Source organism: Schistocerca gregaria, chromosome 7, assembly GCF_023897955.1.
Source record: "Schistocerca gregaria isolate iqSchGreg1 chromosome 7, iqSchGreg1.2, whole genome shotgun sequence".
Lineage (NCBI taxonomy): Eukaryota > Metazoa > Arthropoda > Insecta > Orthoptera > Acrididae > Schistocerca > Schistocerca gregaria.
This window is the reverse complement of record NC_064926.1, coordinates 503324358-503351380: the sequence shown is the minus strand read 5'-3', so window position 1 is coordinate 503351380 and position 27023 is coordinate 503324358. Positions and strand designations below refer to the sequence as shown.

General features: G+C 42.3%; 1 protein-coding gene across 2 annotated transcripts in view; it reads left to right on the top strand.

The window, feature by feature from the left end:
* The window catches only part of LOC126282143 (E3 ubiquitin-protein ligase SH3RF1), a 220261-nt gene that overhangs the window by 10324 nt on the left and 182914 nt on the right, over window positions 1–27023 (top strand). For both annotated transcript variants that reach the window (XM_049981645.1, XM_049981644.1), the window contains exons 4-6: window positions 932–1015; window positions 1106–1242; window positions 25239–25706. In XM_049981645.1, coding sequence (XP_049837602.1) covers window positions 932–1015; window positions 1106–1242; window positions 25239–25706 — 689 coding nt within the window. The remainder of the gene's footprint in view (window positions 1–931; window positions 1016–1105; window positions 1243–25238; window positions 25707–27023) is intronic.

Below are 27023 nucleotides of genomic sequence, written 5' to 3'. Positions count from 1 at the left end.
ATTGCACCTTCACAATATATATATATATTTGCTAAAGAGCTTCATCAAAAATAATGCTTCGTGATTTGAGAAGAATAGTGATGTTACCTGTTATGGAAGTTGTCAGTGGCCCAGAAAGGAATTGAATGTACAGCAACAAAAAATGGAGCATTTACACAACATAAAGTGACAGAAACAAAGCAAATTTTAAATGTAACGTAAAATCACTTCATGTGGACACCTGTTCCATTGATGATTTTCTATTTAAAAATTGATAGCCTGTAAAAAATAAAAAAAATAGGTTTGAAATGTAGTCACATGAGTGAATTATTAGGGCTAAAATATTGTTAATTAATGTTAACATTATCTTCATCTATAGATATCCTGCAAACTGAATTTTCCACATTTTGATAAAAGAATCATTCAAAAGATCTCTGTAACATGTAAGTAACAGACCAATTTCCTAGCAGAGCAAGCAGCACATAGGAGTAAATGTTGCATTGTTAATGCTGACTAAAATGGAACATTTCTATGATGTGTGCTGTATTGGTTCCTAGCTAAGGTTGGTAACAAGTGCAGAAATATGTACTACTATGAAGTCGTCAGACATTCATACATTCCTTTGCTTCCAGAAAAGTGCCAAGTTAAATTTTGCATGAGTGCCAAGTTAAATTGTGTGTGTAGTATTAAAGAGTTTACACCAATAGCAAGCTACGGTTTATGCACTACGTGTGATAATTATTTTATAGGTGAAATTTGAGGGTATCTCATGTTTTTCATGAACTGTTGACTCTGTAAGAAGCATTCTAAATTGGCGGTGTTAGTGATTTCTTAGGATATTTAATGCGAGAAGAGTAGTTTGTGGTTTTATAAAGAATAGTAAATGTTGTAATTCTATGTTAATTTTCTCATTTTCATTATGATTGTTTCTATATTACTTACTATTTTTCAGGTGATCACACCCCTGTGTTCAACGCAGCCACAGTGCAAAGCACTTTACGATTTTGATGAAGAGGGCTGTTTGTCTTTCATTAAGGTGTAGTAATTTGAGTTCTTGAAAAGCATTGTTTATATATGTGTGTACACGATGTGGAACATTTTATTTCAGTTACTTATTTCTCAACAGGGTGAAATTATTACTGTTATACGCCGTGTTGACGAGAATTGGGCAGAGGGAAAACTTGGTGAAAGGATTGGAATCTTCCCTTTGGCTTTTGTAGATCTGAATCCAGTTGCACGTTCTCTAATGAAGCTGTCTACAAAGTATGTAAGATTTTTCATAAATTTCAGATTGTCATCTTTGTGGTATGTTTAGCAATACAAGCTGTTTTGCTATAATTTAATTTTGAGATAAGTAGTTCACAAAACAGTGTTCATGGTATTTCAGGTTGGAATACCAACAATATGAGAAAAAGATAGATTGCTATTCACTGTAAAGATGACGTGTTGAGAAGCAGATAGAAAGACTTACACATTTTGCTTACGGCCAAAACCTTCTTCATAAAAGAACACACACACACACACACACACACACACACACACACACACACACACACACACACACACACACACAATAAGAGCAAGCACATCTCACACATGCGTGATCGCTATATCTGGTGCTCTGAGGTGTAGGAGTAGGGTGTCTGAAATGACTGAAGCTTCCTTTGAACTGTTCAGCAGCTGTATCACCTGAGTCATGGGATCGGTTAAATGAACCAGTTATTAATTTACTCTGATTGTAAAGTGTAGCCTCTATATGTACTAACTCACAGGAACTATATAGCCTATGTAGATTTCACTACAGGGTTAACTATTACGGACAGCAATAAACACTCCACCACAATTGTATTTAATCTATTCTTTTTAACACCATTAGGTCCTTCATAAAAATTTTGGCTGAACTTCTCTCTGGCTTTAGCCAGTTTTCAGAAGCTGTAATGATTTGAGCTGCAGTGTTTTCTTTAAATGCTGGGAGCTCTTGTACTTTCCTAACATAGCTACAACAATTTACAATTATAGCACTGATAATTGCTTACGTCTACCCTTGTCCTATTTGTACCTTGCACCGTTTTAGACTGAAACTCTTTCTGTAATTTTCTGAGACCCTGTCACCTACAAAAATTCCCAGTGCCCTCCATCCCCCACACAGCCCCTACTACCTGTGTAGCTGCTTCCTTTGTGTTACGAAGCCCTGACCTATTAAGTGGAACCCAAAAACACACCACCCTATGGCACAAGTTGAGGGATCTACAGTCTACTCAGTCACGAAACTGTGCGAGTCTCTTATTCAGACCCTCCACTCTGGTTTGTATCGAAGGCCTGCACTTGGTACTGTTGGTGATGCTACAGATGCAAACAAGACTGGCAGCACTCTACAAGACTTCAGATAGCTATCTAAAACCATATAGAATCTCTTCTGATCCAATGCTACACACATTGTTAGTACTGACCTGAACCACCACCTGCAGTTGGCTAAACTCCGTGCAGTTCATGGCATCTGGAAGTACCCTTTCCACATTTGGGATGACCCCGTCTGGTATACACATAGTGCATGCTGGACTTTACTTCCCTTCTTGGCAGCCATATCCCCAAGGGGTCTCATGCATCTCACGTTGGAGCTCCCAACTGCCCAATAATCCCTCCCTCTGTGACAGTCCAGATTTTACAGGCACAGAGGCTTCCTCCAAAATAGGGCAAGTGATTGTATTTGGATCAGGATCTTTATCAGACATCATTGATAGTGCCTGAAGTCTGTTTGTCAGATGAACTGGGGAGGCCCTTCGATTGCCCCCCCCCCCCCCCCCCCTTTCCTCTGAGCCCTTAGATTGTCCCCTCCCCTCCTCACCCTCCTTGTGAGAATTGATCTCTTGCCTGCCACATCTTGGAACTAGAGAGGGGCAAAACTGTTCTTTTCAGAGGTCGGATCAGAACTGTTCACTCCCTGAAATGAACTAGCTCTTTTTCATGACTCACCACACATTCACAACAGAAAAAAAATGGAAGGAACATTGCCCTTTAAACTTGGTTTATTCCAGTACTATACCTGTATTTTGATCTTATTTGATCCTATTTTGAAGTAACACAGATAATGAGTAAGAATTTTGTATTGTTTATTGAAATTACCATGTTATGACAAAGTTTTTAATTATTGATTTGTTTAGCACTGTTGTGGTTTTTTTTGGGTGATAGGAAAATGTTGTAAGTTGAGGTTTACATTAACAATATATTTGGTGATAATGTATTACAATTTCATTAACCTTGTACAAATACATCGCAAGTCATATATTTTTAAAGTGAACGTTTCCTTCAGAAGACGCCTAAAATCGCAAAATCCGTACCAGAATAAGGAAAAAAATATATAAATTTGACTGTAAGACTAAAGTGCTGCATGTAGCCTTACGCAGAGTAAAACAAGGAAAATATTGGTGTATCACATTTTGCGATACGTTTATCGGTTCGACGTAATTAAAGCATAAATTCGAGTGTCCATAATAAAAATCCTATAGTAAGAGGAGTCGTCAGGAACCTAGTCTGATCAGTTTAAACAAATAAAAATAAAATAAAAACAAATGATGTATACATAACATAATAATGTAATATACATAGCAGTATTACTACGAAGAACAATATCCAGTAGAGACGAACTCCGATGCAGAGGCACTGAGTCAAGTAGGTCGAGCCGTGAGCTGTATTGCTGCATGAGCTAAGACCGCAGAGACCAGAGTGACACCTGAGTCGAGAACGATGGGATGAGCGTTGAACGGGCGAGTTCCGATGGTGGGGGGAGCGGTGAACGGCCACCAGTCACCCGCTCCGAGACAAATCGTCCGTTCTCTTGCCAGCAGGTTGTTGCAAGTAGTTCTTGTGTTCTCTGCTAGGAGGCTCTCTGTCCTGTTGCTCGCATCAACTGCCCAGAGGGCAGGAAGTGCGACTTAAACAATCGCTGATGGAGTGGGATGCTAAGTTAAGGTGCGCCAGACACTGCATGGGACAGAGGAAGCACAGAGGCGGCACAGCATATGTGAAACACAAAATCCAATGGGGCACTGCACAATGCAGGCAGCCAAGGTGGAAGCAGGGCAGAGGCCGGCGCTGGCTGTGTTGTGTGGGGTGCAGTGTGCTCTGACCAGCAGAGGCCCGGCTGATACGCTTCGTCTCTCTCTCTCTCTCTCTCTCTCTCTCTGTTGTGGGAAACGTTTGGAGCTACCGTTATTTTTGTTCTGAATTACTGGTTGTTCACTCCTTTGAAAGATTCAACTCTATGAATCAGTTCAGGAGCGGATCCCCCATCTCTACTTGGAACAGCCTCCCACTTGACCCAGGGTGAGCGGTCAGTCTCGGTGCAGGCTGTATCTAGGGCGATCACAGTAGTCTACTGATTACAGGACGTCTGGGATGTGTTTGCTGTCCCTCAGATCCCCACTCCTACCACCCCCCCCCCCCCCCCCCCCTCTCTCGCCCCCACAGTGAAGCTGCTGTGAATGAGAGTCACCAACTGAGCCTGAATCTGAATACAGCAAATACAGCCCCTACCTATACTGTTGTTGTTGTTCTTGTTGTTGTTGTTGTTGTTGTTGTCTTCAGTCCTGAGACTGGTTTGATGCAGCTCTCCATGCTACTCTATCCTGTGCAAGCTTCTTCATCTCCCAGTACCTACTGCAACCTACATCCATCTGAATCTGCTTAGTGTATTCATCTCTTGGTCTCCCTCTACGATTTTTACCCTCCACGCTGCCCTCCAATACTAAATTGGCGATCCCTTGATGCCTCAGAACATGTCCTACCAACCGATCCCTTCTTCTGGTCAAGTTGTGCCAAAAACTTCTCTTCTCCCCAATCCTATTCAATACTTCCTCATTAGTTATGTGATCTACCCATCTAATCTTCAGCATTCTTCTGTAGCACCACATTTCGAAAGCTTCTAATCTCTTCGTGTCCAAACTATTTATCGTCCATGTTTCACTTCCATACATGGCTACACTCCATACAAATCCTTTCAGAAACAACTTCCCGACACTTAAATCTATACTCGATGTTAACAAATTTCTCTTCTTCAGAAACGCTTTCCTTGCCATTGCCAGTCTACATTTTATATCCTCTCTACTTCGACCATCATCAGTTATTTTGCTCCCCAAATAGCAAAACTCCTTTACTACTTTAAGTGTCTCATTTCCTAATCTAATACCCTCAGCATCGCTCAACTCGTTTTGACTACATCCCATCATCCCCGTTTTGCTTTTGTTGATGTTCATCTTATATCCTCCTTTCAAGACACTGTCCATTCCATTCAACTGCTCTTCCAAGTCCTTTGCTGTCTCTGACAGAATTACAATGTCATCGGTGAACCTCAGAGTTTTTATTTCTTCTCCATGGATTTTAATACCGACTCCGAATTTGTCTTTTGTTTCCTTTACTGCTTGCTCAATATACAGATTGAATGGCATCGGGGAGAGGCTACAACCCTGTCTCACTCCCTTCCCAACCACTGCTTCCCTTTCATGCCCCTTGACTCTTATAACTGCCATCTGGTTTCTGTACAAATTGTAAATAGCCTTTCGCTACCTATATTTTACCCCTGCCACCTTCAGAATTTGAAAGAGAGTATTCCAGTCAACATTGTCAAAAGCTTTCTCTAAGTCTACAAATGCTAGAAACGTAGGTTTGACTTTCCTTAATGTTTCTTCTAAGATAAGTCGTAAGGTCAGTATTGGCTCACGTGTTCCAGTATTTCTACGGAATCCAAACTGATCTTCGCCGAGGTCGGCTTCTACTAGTTTCTACTAGTTTCCATTCATCTGTAAAGAATTCGTGTTAGTATTTTGCAGCTGTGGCTTATTAAACTGATTGTTCGGTAATTTTCACATCTGTCAAAACCTGCTTTCTTTGGGATTGGAATTATTATATTCTTCTTGAAGTCTGAGGGTATTTCGCCTGTTTCATTCATCTTGCTCACCAGATGGTAGAGTTTTGTCAGGACTGGCTCTCCGAAGGCCATCAGTAGTTCTAATGGAATGTCGTCTACTCCTGGGGCCTTGTTTCGACTCAGGTCTTTCAGTGCTCTGTCAAACTCTTCACGCAATATTGTATCTCCCATTTCATCTTCATCTACATCCTCTTCAATTTCCATAATATTGTCCCCAAGTACATTGCCCTTGTATAGACCCTCTATATACTCCTTCCACCTTTCTGCCTTCCCTTCTTTGCTTAGAACTGGGTTTCCATCTGAGCTCTTAATATTCATACAAGTGGTTCTCTTTTCTCCAAATGTCTCTTTAATTTTCCTGTAGGCAGTATCTATCTCACCCCAAGTGAGATACACCTCTACATCCTTACATTTGTCCTCTATCCATCCCTGCTTAGCCATTTTGCACTTCCTGTCGATCTCATTTTTGAGACGTTTGTATTCCTTTTTGGCTGCCTCATTTACTGCATTTTTATATTTTCTCCTTTCATCAGTTAAATTCAATACTTCTTCTGTTACCCAAGGATTTCTACTAGCCCTCGTATTTTTGCCTATTTGATCCTCTGCTGCCTTCACTACTTCATCTCTCAAAGCTAGCCATTCTTCTTCTACTGTATTTCTTTCCCCCATTCCTGCCATTTGTTCCCTTATGCTTTCCCTGAAACTCTGTACAACCTCTGGTTTAGTCATTTTATACAGGTCCCATCCCCTTGAATTCCCACCTTTTTGCAGTTTCTTCAGTTTTAATCTACAGTTCATAACCAATAGATTGTGGTCAGAGTCCACATCTGCCCCTGGAAATGTCTTACAATTTAAAACCTGGTTCCTAAATCTCTGTCTTACCATTATATAATCTATCTGAAATCTGTCAGTATCTCCAGGCTTCTTCCATGTATACAACCTTCTTTTATGATTCTTAAACCAATTGTTAGCTATGATTAAGTTGTGCTCTGTGCAAAATTCTACCAGGCGGCTTCCTCTTTCATTTCTTAGGCCCAATCCATATTCACCTACTACGTTTCCTTCTCTCCCTTTTCCTACTACCGAATTCCAGTCACCCATGACTATTAAATTTTCGTCACTCTTCACTATCTGAATAATTTCTTTTATTTCATCATACATTTCCTCAATTTTTTCGTCATCTGCAGAGCTAGTTGGCATATAAACTTGTACTACTGTAGTAGGTGTGGGCTTCGTATCTATCTTGGCCTCAATAATGCGTTCACTATGCTGTTTGTAGTAGCTTACCCGCATTCCTATTTTCCTATTCCTTATTAAACCTACTCCTGCATTACCCCTATTTGATTTTATGTTTATAACCCTGTAGTCACCTGACCAGAAGCCAGAAGTCTTGGTCCTCCTGCCACTGAACTTCGCTAATTCCCACTATATCTTACTTTAACCTATCCATTTCCCTTTTTAAATTTTCTAACCTACCTGCCCGATTAAGGGATCTGACATTCCACGCTCCGATCCATAGAACGCCAGTTTTCTTTCTCCTGATAATGACGTCCTCTTGAGTAGTCCCCGCCCAGAGATCCGAATGGAGGACTATTTTAGCTCCGGAACATTTTACCCAAGAGGACGCCATCATCATTTAATCATACAGTATAGCTGCATGCCCTCGAGAAAAATTACGGCCGTAGTTTCCCCTTGCTTTCAGCCATTCGCCATACCAGCACAGCAAGGCCGTTTTGGTTAGTGTTGGAAGGCCAGATCAGTCAATCATCCAGACTGTTGCCCCTGCAGCTACTGAGAAGGCTGCTGCCCCTCTTCAGGAACCACACGTTTGTCTGGCCTCTCAACAGATACCCCTTCGTTGTGGTTGCACCTACGGTACGGCCATCTGTATCGCTGAGCCACGCAAGCCTCCCCACCAACAGCAAGGTCCATGGTTCATGGGGGATGCTACCTATACTAAGAGGGCAGAAATACAAGTATACACTAACATTTATTGAAATGGAAAAACTGTGCCTAGTAAACACACATACATTTAAGAATTTAAACTAAAAAGCAACTAGAAAATCAAAATAAGTCGCTCCTTTTTAGAATTTGTGTCAACTTGCAAACAAAATAGTGTGTTTTGACACACTGCTGCAGTGGTGGTAGCTACTATTCAACTGAGTGGTGTAACAACTGTATCTGGATGGAAAGAATATTTCTTAACTGCCACAAGAAAATAAAATTTGAAGATAAATGAAATAATTACAAGTACTTGAACGCAAGAACACTATACAGTGTATGATGAATGACTTTGACACAACAACAACAACAACAACCACCACCACCACAACCGCTTGCATACACAAAGGAAGTAGTTCAGCCTCAGATTAGTTCTGATGGTTGCTAATTGCCTGTAAATGATTTTGCTGATCAAATATTAAATGCTCTGAATAACCGGACATCACCCATTGGTATTTTTTATGATCTCTCAAAGGCCTTTGACTGTGTAAATCATGGAATTCTTTTAGATAAGCTAAATCATTATGGTTTGAGGGGGGCAGTGCACAAATGGTTAATTCATACTTAACTGCAAGAATGCAGAAAGTTGAAATAAGTGATTCATGTAATGTTAAAACAACAGCTGATTCCTCAAACTGGGGGGGCTATCAAGTACGGGGTCCAACAGGTTTCGGTCTTAGGTCCTTTACTGTTCTTGATATGTGTTAATGGCTTACCATTCCACATTGATGAAGATGCAAAGTTAGTTCTTTTTGCTGACGATACAAGTATAGAAATGACATCCAAAAACCAAGAACTAAGTGATGTAATTGTAAATGATGATTTTCACAAAATTATTAAGTGGTTCTCAGCAAACAGACTCTCTTTAAATTTGGATAAAACACTGTATATACAGTTCCGTACAGTAAATGGCACAACTCCAGTAATAAATATGGACTTTGAACAGAAGTTTGTAGCTAAGGTAGAATTTTCAAAATTTTTAGGTGTGGCCATTGATGAGAGGTTAAACTGGAAGCAACACATTGATGGTCTGCTGAAATGTCTGAGTTCAGCTACGTATGCTATTAGGGTTATTGCAAATCTTTGTGACAAGAATCTCAGTAAATTAGCTTACTATGCCTACTTTCATTCACTGCTTTCGTATGGCATCATATTCTGGGGTAATTCATCGTTGAGTGGAAAAGTATTCATTGCTCAAAAACGTGTAATCAGAATAATTGCTGGAGCCCACCCACGGTCATCCTGCAGACATCTATTTAAGGATCTAGGGATCCTCACGGTAACCTCACAGTATATATATTCACTTATGAAATTTGTTGTTAATAATCCTACCCAGTTCAAAAGTAATAGCAGTGTGCATAGCTATAACACCAGGAGAAAGGATGATCTTCACTATGCAGGGTTAAATCTGACTTTGGCACAGAAAGGGGTAAATTATGCTGCCACAAGAGTCTTTGGTCACCTACCAAACAGCATCAAAAGCCTGACAGATAGTCAACCAACATTTAAAAATAAATTAAAAGAATTTCTAGATGACAACTCCTTCTACTCGCTGGCAGAATTTTTAGATATAAATTAAGGGGAAAAAAACCTAGCTTAAACATTAGTGCCATGCAATATTTTTTGTAATGCAATATCTTGTACAGACATCTTTTATTAACCTGACACGTTCCACATCATTATGAAGTGTCGTATTCATTATCTATGGAACAGGTATTAATATAATCTAATCTAATCCAATCCAATCTAATGTAATCCACATATATGTTATTAGTTAATGGTTTCCCCTCAGTACCACATTAAAATAAATAGCAGTGAGAGAGCGTACAACCTTGGTGATCACTGTTTGGAGTGTTACTTATCCTCCTCCCCGTAGGTCGCTTGGCTGCCTTGAGATGGCTATCTTAAAGTGAGAATGCCCCCTCCCCCACCCGCCTTTCTCCAGCTTTGAGATGTCAGTGCACACCAACCCCTGTGGGGGAGTACCAAGGTGTGCAGTAGGGGCCATCTGATTGGCCAACTTATTTCTGATTATGTTCTGTCCCCCCTCAATGCTGGTCCTTTTGCTCACTTTAGTGGTGCCCATGGACATGTTCTGCTGCTGAATTTGCAATCTCTTTCCTCACTTGACTTCATTACAATAGTCGTTATACGATGATCCTTGTGACAGTGGCCACATTCCAGTGATCAGGTCATTTACTTGTCACCACCCGATGGACCAGTTGTCACATTGGCCTTGAACAGAAGAGCCCATTTGCAGTTGTATACTTCTGCTATTGCCTTTGTCCCATGTTTGTCATATTGCATCGACAGGGTTGTTGGATACATCTCCAGTCTGAACACCCACGCTGCTGAAACTGCTATCTTCCTTAATTATCTCTAATTCATAATTTTTAAAAAAAATTAAGATCCCATAGTAGTTGGTGCCATGGTGGACCAAAGAATTTGCAACAGTTATTAGAGATTGTTGAAGGCTCCTGCGACGTCTCAAGTGACATCCTTCTCAGATTGCCCTCATCACTTTTAAGTTGTTCCATGGAAAGGCTCACTACCTAACGAGACACAGTAAAAAAGAATACTAGGAACATTGTGTCCCCTTTTTGGGAATGTATGCCTCTTCATCCCATGGGTGAAGCTCTGTAGTATGCTGGGCCACCAAAGCTCAACTGTTCTGGCTCCCTCCTTTGTAGTGGTACTTAGGCCAGTGTGTCAGTTTTTGCTGAACAAATCGTGACCCACTTAGTAACAGTGCTGGCGTCCTCTTCTTAACTTGGATACCTTTTGAATAAAGATAACTGCTTTTGACTCTTGACCCATCTCGTGACACCCCTACCCCCCCCCCCCCCCCCCTCACCCTGCAGGTCCAGGAGTTAGAATAGGCCCGAGGTATCCCTGCCTGTTGTAAGAGGCAACTAAAAGGAGTCTCACACTTTTCGGCCCTATGAGATCAGGTCTCATTTTATGGTTTGACCTGCCACTTTCCAAATTCTACAGAAGTGTGGGTCATATGGGGAAGTATACCTTACGTGATGCATGAGTTATCCATAGTGCCCTGCATGAGTTATCCATAGTGCCCTTACACTCGATCTCCTGAACCTCTTATCATGGCTTTCCATCTCAACCTGCAATTCAACTATTTGTGTGAGGACACTTTCTAGGGAATGTCATCTTCTTTTGTTGTCTCCTATCCTCTTTCGCCCCCATGACGGTATATAGGTTTTCTCTGCGCCCAATATTCCAGCACGGTAGCCAGTCTGTTGTGGTGGGGCTGTCATGTACCCATTTGGTGGTAGCCTCCTGGCAACACAGGGATCGCATTGCTGATGCCTGAGCTGTAAACTCCCCGCGTATGCCAAGGAGTAGATGCCTGTCTTCCTGGGGCATCCGGACTCCCAGCAATGGCCATCATGCCAGTCGGCCTTTGCTGTGGCTTGGTGGCGTTCGTGGGGAGAGCCTCTTATGGGAGTGGGTGGCATCAGTGCAGATGATCCGCAGTGAATCGGACTAAGTCATTTCTCGCTGGTGACTGTATGGCACCAGCAGTCTCTAAGAAGGGCAAGATGGTGTACAATGCTGACAGATATGACCCTAAATTGTTTCCCTCGCTTGCTACACCATGGGAGGAATGTAGGGTTACAGAAAGAAGAGAGCCATATTTGCTTTGGTATTTAGTCTGTAGTAGAATGGACAGGGTCTTCTTTCTACCTATGAAGCCTCAATTTTTGTTGAACATCTTGAGGATAAGTTTGAAGAAGTGACAACACTGTCCAAGATGAGAAGCAGTGCAGTCTTGATTCAGACAACATCGCCAGCCCAAAGCAGAGCGTTACTCACTTGTGACCGGCTGGGTGATGTTCCTGTTTCTGTCACCCCCCAAAAAAGCCTAATCATGGTTCAGGTGATTAATTTCCATCGCGACTTCCTCTTACAGTGTGACGACAAGCTCTGTGCCAATCTACAACAGAGGGGGGGGTTCATTTCATCTGGCGTATTTATAGGGGACCCAAAGGCAATAGCTTTTGTATGTCCATCCTTTTAGCAGGACGACAACTGGGTTGCTACCGTCATATTGGCTGTTGAGGGTGATTCATTACCTGAAAAGGTCAAGGTGATGGTTTACCGCTGTGATGTTAAACCATACGTCTCTCCTCCTATGCGGTGATTTAAGTGTTGGAAATTCGAGCGCGTGTCTTCCTGCTGCACTTCCAGCGCCACATGTCGAGACTGTGGTCGTCCACTGCATCCAGATAATCCATTAGCGCCTCCTCCCACTTGTACCAATTCTGAAGAGCAGCTATCCCGTTGCTCGCCAGACTGCACAGTACTCCAAAACGAACGGAAAATTGTGGAGTACAAGACCCTGGATCTGTTGACTTACACAGATGCTAAATGTAAATTAGAATGATTACACCCCATTTGGTTGACATCCACATATGCTGCAGCTACATTACCCTTGCCGTCACAAATACCAGTCATACCACACTCAGTGCCACGAACAGTGGGCCCTTTGGGCCTCCAGAATACATCCGCTCCCTTGATGGTAGGGGAAGATCTCCTTCCATAGCTCCCAAAGTACCTACTTCGGGACCGAGGCCCCCTCCTCCCCTCCCCCGCTCCCCCCAAACGCAGGTGACATTGCTTCCCCCCCCCCCTCCCCACCTCCCCCCAGCCGGAGAGGCAACAGCCTCCTCCAGCTTCTGTCGTGTGGAAGGGGTCCCTGGGAACCCTCTCTCCCAAGGTTTGCACTAATGCTACAGCGGACACTTGCCAGTGGCTAAAGGAGCCGAAAGCTGCTGGACAAAGAGCTTTATGATCTTCCTTTGTGCCTGAAGCTACTTTGGAGAAGCCCTCCCAGCAAGCCCCTAAAGAGAAGCGAGAGCGCAAGCAAACAAAGTAGTCTGCTAAGAAAAATGACCCTCTGGTGGTCCGGACACCACCACTTCCTACCAATTCGGCACCTGTGGATGATCTCAGCGTCCCCTGAGGACCTGGCTCTGCCTGGTGCCTCATTCACAATAGAAGTGGATACAAATACTCAGTCGGTGGCAGCAGGTGACCCTGAGGTGTAACCTGCCTCTTTGCATGCTTCATGCCTTCCCAGCCTCACAATAACGTCATCCTCCAGTGGAATTGATGCGGTTTTTTCCACCAACAGGCTGAAATGTGGCAGCTGTTAAGCTTTACACCTGCTTTCTGCATTGTCCTCCAGGAAACCTACTTCCTGGCAGTGTGGACCCCTGTCCTCTGCAGCTATGGACAATATTACAAGAAACATAGTGACTATAATCAAGCAGCAGGTGGAGTTCGTTTCTATGTGCTGAACTCAGTATACAGTGAACCTGTGCTCCTTCAAACACCTCTTGAAGCTGTGGCTGTCAGGATAAGGACGGCACAGGAAATAACTATGTGCAACCTATTTCTTCCTCCAGATGGTGCAGTATCCCTGAAAGTGTTGTCTGCCCTGATTCATCAACTCCCTAAACCTTTCATACTTTTGGGAGATTTTAACGCCCATAACCCATTGTGGGGTGGCACCGTGCTTACTGGCCGAGGTAGATATGTCGAAACTTTACTGTCTTATCTCGACCTCTGCCTCTTAGATACTGGGGCCCCCACACATTTCAGTGTGGCCCATGGCATTTACGCGGTCATACATTTAGCCCTCTCCAGACCAGGACTTATCCAATCTGTTCACTGGAGAGCCCATGATGACTTATGTGGTAGTGATCACTTTCCCATCTTTCTGTCACTCCCCCAGCACCATTCCTCCCAGACATCTGCCAGGATGGACTTTAAAAAGGCAGACTGGGAAGCTTTCATCTCTGCTGTCACTGCCGAATCTCCCCTACATGGTACCGCTGATGTGGTAGTTGAGCGGGTCATTTCTGCAGTGGAAAACATGATCCCTTGTTCTTTATTGTGTCCCTGGCGAAAGTCAGTACCTTGGTGGTCGCTGGGGCCATTAGAGCGTCGGCCAGCTCTACAGCAGCATAGGCGGCACTCTTCCCTAGTGCACCTAATAGCTTTTAAATAGCTCCATGCCTGCGTTCGCCAGCTTACAAAAAGACGGAAACAGGAATATTGGGAGACGTACGTTTCGACCATTGGGTGCAATACGTCACCTTCCCAAGTCTGCATGAAGATCAGACGTGTTTGTGGGTACTCTGACAGGTGTAACTGGCATTAACATCAGTGGCGTGTTATATGCCGATTCAAACACAATTGCCAAGCTCTTTGCTGAGCACTATGCTAGTGTCTCCATGTGGGAGAGTTACCCCCCAGCATTTCGCACCCTCAAATCGCAGATGGAAAGGAAAGCCCTCTCGTTCGATGAATGTCACTGTGAACCCTATAATGCTCCATTTACAGAGTGGGAGCTCCTCAGTGTCCTTGCACATTGCCCCGACACAGATCCTGGGCCAGATTGGATCCACAGTCAGATGATAAAACATCTCTCGTCTGACTACAAGCGACATTTCCCAGTCATCTTCAGCTGGATCTGGTGCAATGGCATATTTCCATCGCAAATGCGAGAGCGCGCCATCATTCCAGTGCTCAAACCTGGAAAATACCCACTTGATATGGATAGCTATTGGCCCATCAGCCTCACCAACATTCTTTGTGAGCTGTTAGAACATATGGTAAGTTGGCAGTTGTGTTGGGTCCTGAAGTCACGTGACCTACTGGCTCCATGCCAGGTCGGTTTCGGCTAGGGTCACCCTACCACTGATAATCTCTTGAGCACATCCGTTCATGTCCTGAGGAGTCGTTTCTTCTGTGTGCCGACTTCTTGAGCAGCCTGCAAGCTATTGACCAGTGCTACCTTCATCAACATTGGGTAGTGACCATCCAGGAGTTCATCTATGCCCTGGAACAGTCCAGCAGTCATTCCATGTGTGTGTGTGTGTGTGTGTGTGTGTGTGTGTGTGTGTGTGTGTGTGTGTGTGTGGACCCCAGACCAAGTTGAAATTCCAGGAAATGAACTTGCCGACAGACTACATGGAAACAGCTTCTGGAGATTGGCATTCCCATAACTGACCTGCAATCATTATTACGCCACAAGGTTTTTCAGCTTTGGGAGACGGAATGGCATAATCTCAGTAACCAATCAAATTGCGTGCCACTAAGGTGACTACGAATGTGTGTGGAAGATCTCCATGCAGGCCTCTCGCAGGGACTCTGTGGTTCTCCGCCAGCTCCGCATTGTCCATACGTGGCTGACACATGGCTACCTGTTCCATTCTGAGGACCTACCTTGGTGTCACTATGGCTCACATATAACTGTCGTCCACATATTGCTGGACTGCCCACTTTTAGCCCGTTTGCAACAGACTTTTAACCTTCCCAGCACCCTACCTTCGGTGTTGGGCGACAATACCTCAACAGCAGATTTAGTTTTACATTTTATTCGTGAGGGTTGGTTTTATTATACTATCTAAGGGTGAGCATTTATCCTTCTCTCTGAGGCCACCATCCTCCCTCCATTTTAACTCTGTCGCACTTTTTTTGCATTTGTTTGTCTTGGTGGTTGTCTTTTTCTGAAATGTGTTCATCTCACCTTGTTTTTTTGGGGTATACCTTTTAATGTGTTGCAGAGTCATCCTCTTTTTATTATTGTGATCGGCCAGCCCAGACCATCTGCTCTATGGCTCTATGGTTTTAATACCTTCTTCTACTTTTCCTTGTGGTGTATTTCCCCCCCCCCCCCCCTTTTTTTGTTGTTCCATTCATTTTCTTTTTAGGTGTGGTTCCTTATTCCTTTCTTTCCCCTTTTATGCTCCCAGACATACTTTGGGTTTTTCTGTACCTTGAGTGTTGCTTGCTTCAGGAAAAATGGACTGATGACCGCATAGTTTGGTCCCTTTATACCCTAAAACCAACCAACCAATCATCTCGTGACATTGCCCCAGGCCTTGATATGATTTATAGTCAGATCATCCAACATCTAGTACAGCTCAGAGACTCCATCAACTCAGTCATCTGTTGTATTTGCCCAGAAGGTATTGTTTCCTTTGGAATGGACAGGTAGTGTCATCATTGCAGTCTTTAAACCAGCCAATGTCCATCAACAGCTGCTGACTGATTAGTCTCGCCAATGTGCTCTACGGACTGAAGAAATTGTAGGCGGATGTTTATGATGGGTTCTCAAATCACACTGCTTTTTGCCACTCCCTATCAGTGTGGTTTCCAGGAGGGACGATTGACAACATGCCTTGTCGTTTCAACATTGTGACAGGTCTTTTCCGAATACCAACTTCTCATTGAGGATTTTTTTTTCTACAACATAATTTGTATGACACTGCTTAGTGCCATCATATTTTACTTACTTCTGTGGCTGCCAGGGCTTTCGAGGCCACCTACCAGTTTTTATTCACCAGTTTTTATCCTACCAATCATTTCAGATTAAGGTTCAAGAGAACAGCATCCCTCAAGGCACTGATGAGTCACAGTCTTCCCCATTGTCATCAAGGGGCTAGTGACCTGCATCAGACAAGTAGTTCTTCTGTGCTGTGGGTTGGTTATTTTTGCATTTGGTATATCTCCCAATTTATGCCGTCTGAAGAGCCTCCACTTGAACACTTTCCCATGGCTCCCAGTTGTCTCCTGATAAAACTGGAGTTACGCTTTTCTATCATTCCACAGTTCATGCTGGTCAGTAACTCTAATTGGGTACTCCCAATACTTGGATGTTGAGCAGGCCACATTTTTGGGACTACTCTGATAATAATTTAATATGACTGTCTCATATTTGTCAACAAAGACTAAATGCATGTGAAAGCTTAACACACTTTGCTTCCTCACCCACATCTTTAGGGGAGCAAATCATGCTACTCTACTCTGTCTTTACTGGGCTGTTGTCTTTCCCCATCTGGACTGTAGTTGCCAGCTTTATGGGTCAATAGCATCTCTGGCTTTGGATTATTTGACCAAGTACATCATCATTGAGTAAGACTATCCACTGATGCCTTCCAGGTGAATTTCATAGACAGTCTCCTTGCTGAAGCTGGCATCATTATTGCTTTCAGTACATTGATTTTGCCATTGCTGTGTACTATCATTAAGTATGTCAAATTTCTGGATGACATAATTAACTCCATCTGGACTACCACTGAACAAGACACTGATGACCTCACTGTTTAGTCTCTTAAACCCCAACCAACCAACTAATCTGCTTCTATGAATCACATTTTCTTTATTTTTCCTTTTGAGAAGGTAATGGGAGGATCAAAGTGCCAAATCTCATAGGACTCTCAAAATCAGTGTGGCCATAGGAAACAATCCTCCTTGTACTAATCTCATCTCTCATCTCATCTCATCTGTTTGATGAGTGTGCAGAGTTTGTAGTTCTCTGATCTTTTGAGTTCATTATTTGCTTGATTAGACATTACAGGATTGTCCTCAAGACATGTTGTTCCCTTATTTCTGATTTCTCATCCAGAATTTTTTCTGTTCATAGCAAAGCATCATGTGGCGTTTACAGCCTCCTGTCATATTACAGTGCAGCAATGTTATATCTTGGCATTAATGGCTATGGATGTCTACGGTTGACGCTTTCAGTTAGTTTATATATCATATCCAGTTTCCTTATCAGTGATGCAAATTGCACTGTATTGCATTGCATTGAAAAATAATAACAATAACAGCGGCTGTGATGATGATGATGATGATGATGATGATGATGATGATAATAAATAATAATAATAATAATAATAATAATAATAATAATAATAATAATAATAATAATAATAATAGTCAGGGAATAAGAAATATGACAGGCATGACATCTTTTTAGGACTCATCATTGTTTGATATGAAATAATTTAGTAAAAGCAAAATTAAGCATTTTTGTCTCAGTTGTTACTGTAATTCTATATACCCCCACGAACCATGGACCTTGCCGTTGGTGGGGAGGCTTGCGTGCCTCAGCGATTCAGATAGCCGTACCGTAGGTCCAGCCACAACGGAGGGGTATCTGTTGAGAGGCCAGACAAACGTGTGGTTCCTGAAGAGGGGCAGCAGCCTTCTCAGTAGTTGCAAGGGCAACAGTCTGGATGATTGACTGATCTGGCCTTGTAACAATAACCAAAATGGCCTTGCTCTGCTGGTACTGCGAACGGCTGAAATCAAGGGGAAACTATGGCCGTAATTTTTCCCGAGGGCATGCAGCTTTACTGCATGATTAAATGATGATGGCATCCTCTTGGGTAAAATATTCCAGAGGTAAAATAGTCCCCCATTCGGCTCTCCGGGTGGGGACTACTCAAGAGGATGTCGTTATCAGCAGAAATAAAACTGGCGTTCTATGGATCGGAGCGTGGAATGTCAGATCCCTTAATCGGGCAGGTAGGTTAGAAAATTTAAAAAGGGAAATGGATAGGTTAAAGTAAGATATAGTGGGAATTAGCGAAGTTCAGTGGCAGGAGGACCAAGACTTCTGGCTTCTGGTCAGGTGACTACAGGGTTATAAACATAAAATCAAATAGGGGTAATGCAGGAGTAGGTTTAATAAGGAATAGGAAAATAGGAATGCGGGTAAGCTACTACAAACAGCATAGTGAACGCATTATTGAGGCCAAGATAGATACGAAGCCCACACCTACTACAGTAGTACAAGTTTATATGCCAACTAGCTCTGCAGATGACGAAGAAATTGAATAAATGTATGATGAAATAAAAGAAATTATTCAGATAGTGAAGAGTGACGAAAATTTAATAGTCATGGGTGACTGGAATTCGGTAGTAGGAAAAGGGAGAGAAGGAAACATAGTAGGTGAATATGAATTGGGCCTAAGAAATGAAAGAGGAAGCCGCCTGGTAGAATTTTGCACAGAGCACAACTTAATCATAGCTAACAATTGGTTTAAGAATCATAAAAGAAGGTTGTATACATGGAAGAAGCCTGGAGATACTGACAGATTTCAGATAGATTATATAATGGTAAGACAGAGATTTAGGAACCAGGTTTTAAATTGTAAGACATTTCCAAGGGCAGATGTGGACTCTGACCACAATCTATTGGTTATGACCTGTAGATTAAAACTGAAGAAACTGCAAAAAGGTTGAAATTTAAGGAGATGGCACCTGGATAAACTGAAAGCACCAGAGGTTGTACAGAGTTTCAGGGAGAGCATAAGGGAAAAATTGACAGGAATGGGGGAGAGAAATAAAGTAGAAGAAGAATGGATAGCTTTGAGGGATAAAGTAGTGAAGGCAGCAGAGGATAAAGTAGGTAAAAAGACGAGGACTAGTAGAAATCCTTGGGTAACAGAAGAAATATTGAATTTAATTGATGAAAGGAGAAAATATAAAAATGCAGTAAATGAAGCAGGCAAAAAGGAATACAAACGTCTCAAAAATGAGATCGACAGGAAGTGCAAAATGGCTAAGCAGGGATGGCTAGAGGACAAATATAAGAATGTAGAGGCTTATCTCACTTGGGGTAAGATAGTTACTGCCTATAGGAAAATTAAAGAGACCTTTGGAGATAAGAGAACCACTTGTATGAACACCAAGAGCTCAGATGGAAACCCAGTTCTAAGCAAAGAAGGGAAAGCAGAAAGGTGGAAGGAGTATATAGAGGGTCTGTACAAGGGCGATGTACTTGAGGACAATATTATGGAAATGGAAGAGGATGTGGATGAAGATGAAATGGGAGATACAATATTGCGTGAAGAGTTTGACAGAGCACTGAAATACCTGAGTCGAAACAAGGCCCCCAGAGTAGACAAAATTCCATTGGAACTACAGACGGCCTTGGGAGAGCCAGTCCTGACAATATTCTACCATCTGGTGAACAAGATGAATGAAACAGGCGAAATACCCGCAGACCTCAAGAAGAATATAATAATTCCAATCCCAAAGAAAGCAGGTGTTGACAGATGTGAAAATTACCGAACTATCAGTTTAATAAGTCATAGCTGCAAAATACTAACACGAATTCTTTACAGACGAATGGAAAAACTAGTAGAAGCTGACCTCAGGGAAGATCAGTTTGGATTCCATAGAAATGTTGGAACACATGAGGCAATACTGACCTTACGACTAATCTTAGAAGAAAGAATAAGGGAAGGCAAACCTACATTTCTAGCATTCGTAGACTTAGAGAAAGCTTTTGACAATGTTGACTGGAATAATCTCTTTCAAATTCTAAAGGTGGCAGGGGTAAAATACAGGGAGCGAAAGGCTATTTACAATTTGTACAGAAACCAGATGGCAGTTATAAGAGTCGAGGGACATGAAAGGGAAGCAGTTGTTGGGAAGGGAGTAAGACAGGGTTGTAGCCTCTCCCCGATGTTATTCAGTCTGTATATTGAGCAAGCAGTAAAGGGAACAAAAGAAAAATTCGGGGTAGGTATTAAAATCCACGGAGAAGAAATAAAAACTTTGAGGTTCGCCGATGACATCGTAATTCTGTCAGAGACAGCAAAGGACTTGGAGGAGCAGTTGAATGGAATGGATAGTGTCTTGAAAGGAGGATGTAAGATGAACATCAACAAAAGCAAAACGAGGATAATGGAATGTAGTCAAATTAAATCGGGGTGATGCTGAGGGAATTAGATTAGGAAATGAGTTACTTAAAGTAGTAAAGTAGTTTTGCTATTTGGAGAGCAAAGTAACTGATGATGGTCGAAGTAGGGTGGCAAGGAAAGCGTTTCTGAAGAAGAGAAATTTGTTAACATATAGTATAGATTTAGGTGTCGGGAAGTCTTTTCTGAAAGTATTTGTATGGAGTGTAGCCATGTATGGAAGAGAAACATGGACGATAAATAGTTTGGACAAGAACATATAGTATAGATTTAGGTATCGGGAAGTCTTTTCTGAAAGTATTTGTATGGAGTGTAGCCATGTATGGAAGAGAAACATGGACGATAAATAGTTTGGACAAGAAGAGAATAGAAGCTTTTGTAACGTGGTGCTATAGAAGAATGCTTAAGATTAGATGGGTAGATCACATAACTAATGAGGAAGTTTTGAATAGGATTGGGGAGAAGAGAAGTTTGTGGCACAACTTGACCAGAAGAAGGGATCGGTTGGTAGGACATGTTCTGAGGCATCAAGGGATCACCAATTTAGTATTGGAGGGCAGCGTGGAGGGTAAAAATCATAGAGGGAGACCAAGAGATGAATACACTAAGCAGATTCAGAAGGATGTAGGTTGCAGTAGGTACTGGGAGATGAAAAAGCTTGCACAGGATAGAGTAGCATGGATAGCTGCATCAAACCAGTCTCAGGACTGAAGACCACAACAACAACAACAACATAAATAGAGAAATAAAAGTCCTGGAGATAACAACTCATAATGTACGCAAGTCTTTAAATGTTGCTAAACTTTTGGCACAACACACACACACACACACACACACACACACACACACACACACTCACTCACTCACTCACTCACTGCAGGAGTACATTGTGCCAGCACTGCTGTGTAAACCCTGTTGTGGGTGGAGAGGACAAGAGGCGAAAAGAGGTAGTGTGAGAGAGGGTGGGTTGCAGTGAAAGGTAGCTGATAGCTGGGAGGGAGAGACAGCAAGTAGATGGCGTAGGAGTGTGTCGCCATTGATGCTTGTCCTGGTGCAGGCAGGCAGAGTTTGTGCAGCACACAATGACATGGAGAAGTTGAATTGAAGGGGGGGGGGGGGGGGGAGAACAACATAGAACAGAGGAAAATGGAGATTGTGGAGAGGAAGATGAGGGCATGAGGATGGGATTTGGAGGTGGCTGTGAGACAGGAGTTGGTGAATTCTCTCATGATGTGCTTAGCAGTGTGTTCTACTGTGGGATGGTTAATTCTGATCTTGAACACATGTGACAGTCATCCTTCAGTTAGATGGACAGTTGATTGGTTCACATAAGGATCTGTGCACCTGTTGGCAGCAGAACTGGTATGTACTATGTCTTTCACACTGTTCCTGCTTAGACTAATAGGATGAGATTTACCTGTGTAGCAAGACAGGAAGACTATGTGGTGAGTTGGTACATAGGACAGCACTAGAGCCTTTGAGAGAGGTATGGCCCATGTGGCAAGGGGTCGGAAGTAGATATGGAAAGAGGAGGGACTCCTGTTTCAGGATTTGGGTTGGTGGCAGAACATCACTATTGGGGAACTGGGAAGGATTGTGAGTAGGGTGTTCCTTAATTGTGCATGTGAAAATACGATAATATACAGTCATACCTCTTCCAAAGGGTGTGTTTATGTTGTTCTAGTCTGGGTAATGAAGAGGGTACCCCTTTGCAGATGGTTCAAGGAAGTGATTGAAGGTATGTGTGGTTATGGCATTGGAGAGATGTTTACATACTAGATTTATGGGGCTATGCTGGTGAAAGCTGAAGTATGACCCTGAGTGTATTGGACAAGGGATTTTTTTCCCCTGCAAATGCTCTGTCCACAGGTGCCCACATTGTATGGGAAAGACTTTTACTGTGGATGGGATGTTATGTACCAGAATATAGGCTCTGTTTGTGCTTACGCTCTGTTTGTGCTTAGTGCACTTGATAGGGATAGACGTTTTATGGAGCCATCAGAGAGGTGGAGGCCAACTTCTGAATGCCAACACATACTACTGGCTGTGCTTATACCAAGCACACAGTATTTGTGTTGTTTCGATATGTACCTTTTAACATTTTATCTTGCGACTAACCATTCTGTATCATGACGCCACATGTTTCTGCTATTTTGTCACCTGAAGATGTTTGTGTGGAATAAAACTGGCTGTGGCTTAAATGCACTTAAACTAACTGCTGTGATGGTTTTCTTAAGGTTCAGATTGTATATGTGCACCCAGAAAATGAGTGGTGATAATTATTTGAAGTTGTTATTTGATGGAACTTTATTTCTCTCATGCCACACTACTATTCTTGTACACTGATTCATTTCTGAAAGGTGTTTGACTTGCGTTAAAATTAAAAAGATTCATCCAATTTCACAAGACTGTATCTTCTACATAAATGAAGATAGGAACTTGAGGCAAATTTTAATTTGCACTTTGGACCTAAAAATTTCTCTTGCTCCCATTTGTAAGTTGCCAGTTCATGTGGCTACCAGTAGCAGTCTCCTTGGTGTAGCTTGCTCACTCACTCATTCATTGAACAGCGTGTGATGAATTGCGATGGCGATAATAGAGCAACAAATGCATTTTGCATTCTGTGTTCCCAGACATCCCGTTCAGGTATAACTGTGTGACATGACTTTTGTTGAGAGTACAGCACTCCACCCACTACTGTTAAAATGATATACATACCTTCATTGCACTATTTGCTTCCAAGGTTGCCTGGTCTCACAGTATGTGATTTATTTTTTTCCAATTTGTGAAAGTACCCCGTATGTGCCTTCCCTTCCAACAACTTTTGGTAAAAAACAATGCCACTTATCAAGATCAATGAATGTAGTAACTTGAAAATTGCTGACAAAACTAAGGAATGAGTTTGATTATTGTGAGGATATTCAACTTGTGTTTGGTGCAATGCGTGTGGAAGAATTCTGAAAGATAAATGAAAACTATGATCCTAAACTTAATCTAAAAATTTCCCCAAGGTTGTACGTCCATGTAGGTAAAAGGAATGAAACTGGTGGTCCTTTTGAAAATAAAAGGGTTGCAGTCCCAGTTTTATGTTGAGATTTGCATCAAATTTCTATCTTCATTCATGGAGAAAATATAGTCTTGTTAAATTGGCTGAATGTTTTTGAAACACCCTGCATATTAAGGTATTTTATTAATTAGTTCTATAAACCTGTACATATTTACACTCTGTAGCTATGTGTCAATAACTGGGATAACTCAATCTGTGTTACTGCTTTAGTGTGGTGATCCAAATTGACTGAAATCGTATGTGACCATTCCTGTAAACAAAAGGAAAAAATTGCTTTTCTTTTATAGTACTCTTTCATTATGGCCATTGAAGCTTTCATTCATGAAGCACACTTTCAATGCCAAAGACTCCAATATGCATAAATCAGTGGGCAAAGACAGTGGTGTGTGTGTGTGTGTGTGTGTGTGTGTGTGTGTGTGTGTGTGTGTGTGTGTGTTTTTGTGCCTATCTGCAACTCAGCATCTCTGCTATACAGTGAGTAGCAACTTCTGTTTTCATAAAAAGAGACATCCTTTTTTCAGTTAACTACTCAGATTCATTTACTCAGACAGTTGATACTCTTTATTGTATGTATTAATAGTCATCAAATGTAATAACTCAATTAAAACTGTCATTTGGAAATACAAAATACAATTTGTTAACCAAGTTAATGTTGTCTGTATCTTTCGTGGTTACCACAGTTTATAATCGGTTAGTGGTGACAACACCCTTTGTTGTGGCATTTGCTTCATACTTGTTACTGTGACTGAAGACCTTTCTGGCATGTGGTGTATGAATTTTTTCGGCCTGTGGACCCCTCTATTGATAAAATTCACTGTGCATGTCACAGTTTGGTCTTTGGCAAAGGGTACTTCTGGTACAGTTACCTTTTGTTCCCTTTCCTGTTTCAACTGTGATTGATGCATAGGGAGAATGACTTTTTCTTCACAGAGACTCATTTCTCTTGTTTTACACTGATGCTTATTTCACAAGACAGTTCAATTGTGCCATTTAAATGTGCACCAGTAATTCTAAGAAAGACGCAAGAATGTGAAGACGATAAATAATATATAAAAATATACAAAAAAGGTCCTTAGAATCTTACAAGGAAGGCACAGTTGATGACAGTATCGTGCCCAGTGCAGTTTTAGCTTACTATCTGGTGTCTTCTGCTAAATATATATTTCAGTTCAGACCAGTTACACTGATGGTAATGCATTAGTTAGCCAGTTTCTGTGTTTTCCACAAAACACCTCACGTAAGTGGCTTCATCGGTCTTCCTTTTCCTGCCTGCAACCAGAGTTTGTTTTTCTTCTGTAAAGAAGTATTGCTGGGATGTTAATCTCTACGATCATCCCATATTTCCATCCACACTTTCCAATTTTATTAGTTTACAAAGTGTAATGGACAGTGTACAAGGAAAGAGAAAAAAAGAAAGCATTGGGTTTTTGTGTACTATGCTATATGTTGTCATAAGATATCAAATATGATTTCCTGTATATAATTTTGCTACTTTAATTCTGGCTGTACAGACCGTGACTGTTGCATTGCCTTGTTCAGACTGCTGGAAATCTTAATTTCAAAGTGTGTAGAGAATATAAAATTTCATTGTTCTGACAAACTTTTTTCGTATTCACTGTTGTTAACATCTCTTTTAGCTTTTGCTTCATGAGAAAGCGTCTTCAGATTTTTCAAGCTTTGTTTGGTGTAGTCACATGACAGATTGTTTTGAACGATTACTGCACCACTTACTGCACTTCAGTTCACAGCCTGGGCCTTCACGGGTAGCACCACCAACACCGACTTCGGAGGACACTGCGCCACTCATTCCGACAGACCACACTCGCAGTGTCGGAGCTGTGCCTGTTCCCACTTGCCGTTCACCTGCTGCCGCTGCAACTGGGCCGCCGCCTCATGTTCACACCCGCAGTCGAGCTGCAGTAGCATCAGATTCGAGCTCCACACAGTCCTCGCCGTCATCTGCCACTACTCCTAATACTTCATCGGGAAACACGTCGTCGGGGTCAGGATCTGGAACAGAACCCTCATCACCAGCATCTCCACCTCTGGCACGACCTCCACCTGATCCAACGTTGCCTTCACCACCACAAGCATTGGGATCTGGTACAGCTGCACCACCACCTAGACCGACGCCGTCTGTGCAGCAGCGAGATAAAAGGCATAGCTTTAGCGCTGTTCATACAGGACACCATCATCAAACATCCCATAGGTGAGTGCAATACCTGCTGTAATTTTGAAAAGAGGGAGAGAGAGATTATTTTACTGTTGAAGATCATAATAATGGCTCCGCGCTGCAAAAAAGCTGAAATGGCAGAAATTAACATTAGTTTTTGCAGAATAGGAAGTAAACTACTTTGTTCAATAGAAGAAAATCAAATTGGAATTGATGTGACATCTGTATAATTCAGTACAGCTTATGTGAAAGAATTTTAGTGGCTCCACTTCTGGTAGCATTTTACTGTACAGCAGTGAAATTGTGAAGTGCACAAAGAGATGCGTAGGTCATTCGTTCATTCATACAATGAAGGCTTTCAGTGACCCTATGTTTCAACTGCCGAGAATTCTTCTGGGTTGTATGGCTGTGGTCCATGGAACTCTTCTATCCCTGTCGTTTTTATCTCTGCTATCATGTGAAATCCAGACCTCGCCCACTTTCCACAGTATTTAGGCCGTTCTTCGACGTCCGACTCGTCAGTCGGCAAGAGTCACCACAACCACGAGCACCTCCAAAGATGTCCAACGTAGCTTTGGACGAAACGTCAGGGATAGAAGAGTTCGGACCACAGCAGTACAACCCGGAAGAATTATCGGCAGCATTCCCTCATTGGCGAAACATCAGGAGACTAGCAAGCCACATTTAGCTTTTAACCATGAGTCCACTTCATGAAAATGTCATCACTGAATCTGATTCAGAAACGGGCTTTTAGGTTTTGACTGCATAGGAAATGTTGTGTCTAGAGATCCTGCATACTAAACAAACAATCAAACAACTTGTAGTAATTAGTTTTATTATAACAAGAGAAGCACAAATACTCAACTTTGATAGATGTGTTGCAAGCAAAGGGCGGCATACAAAATAATTAGTCTTCTTCAGAATAGACAAAAACAAGTCTGTGCTACATAGAGATTACTAATGATAGAGGGTACGATCTGTTGGCTAACGAACTAGCTAACATTGAAGCTGCCATCGAAATGGGCTGCCACCATTCAGAAACCACCACCAGTACAACACCTGAACTGTGCTATGTGACCTGCATCACATTATACTCCTACCCCCTCTTTTTTTTCTTTGTGTGTCCTTTCTTACGTGCACGCGCGCGCGCGCGTCTTTGTCTTTGTCTTTGTCTTTGTGTCTGTGTCTGTGTCTGTGTGTGTGTGTGTGTGTGTGTGTGTGTGTGTGTGTGTCTGTGTCTGTGTCTGTGTCTGTGTGTGTGTGTGTGTGTGTGTGTGTGTGTGTGTGTGTGTGTGTCGGGCTTGCGGTGCGTGCGTGCGTGCGGTGCATGTGTGTGTGTGTGTGCATGTGTGT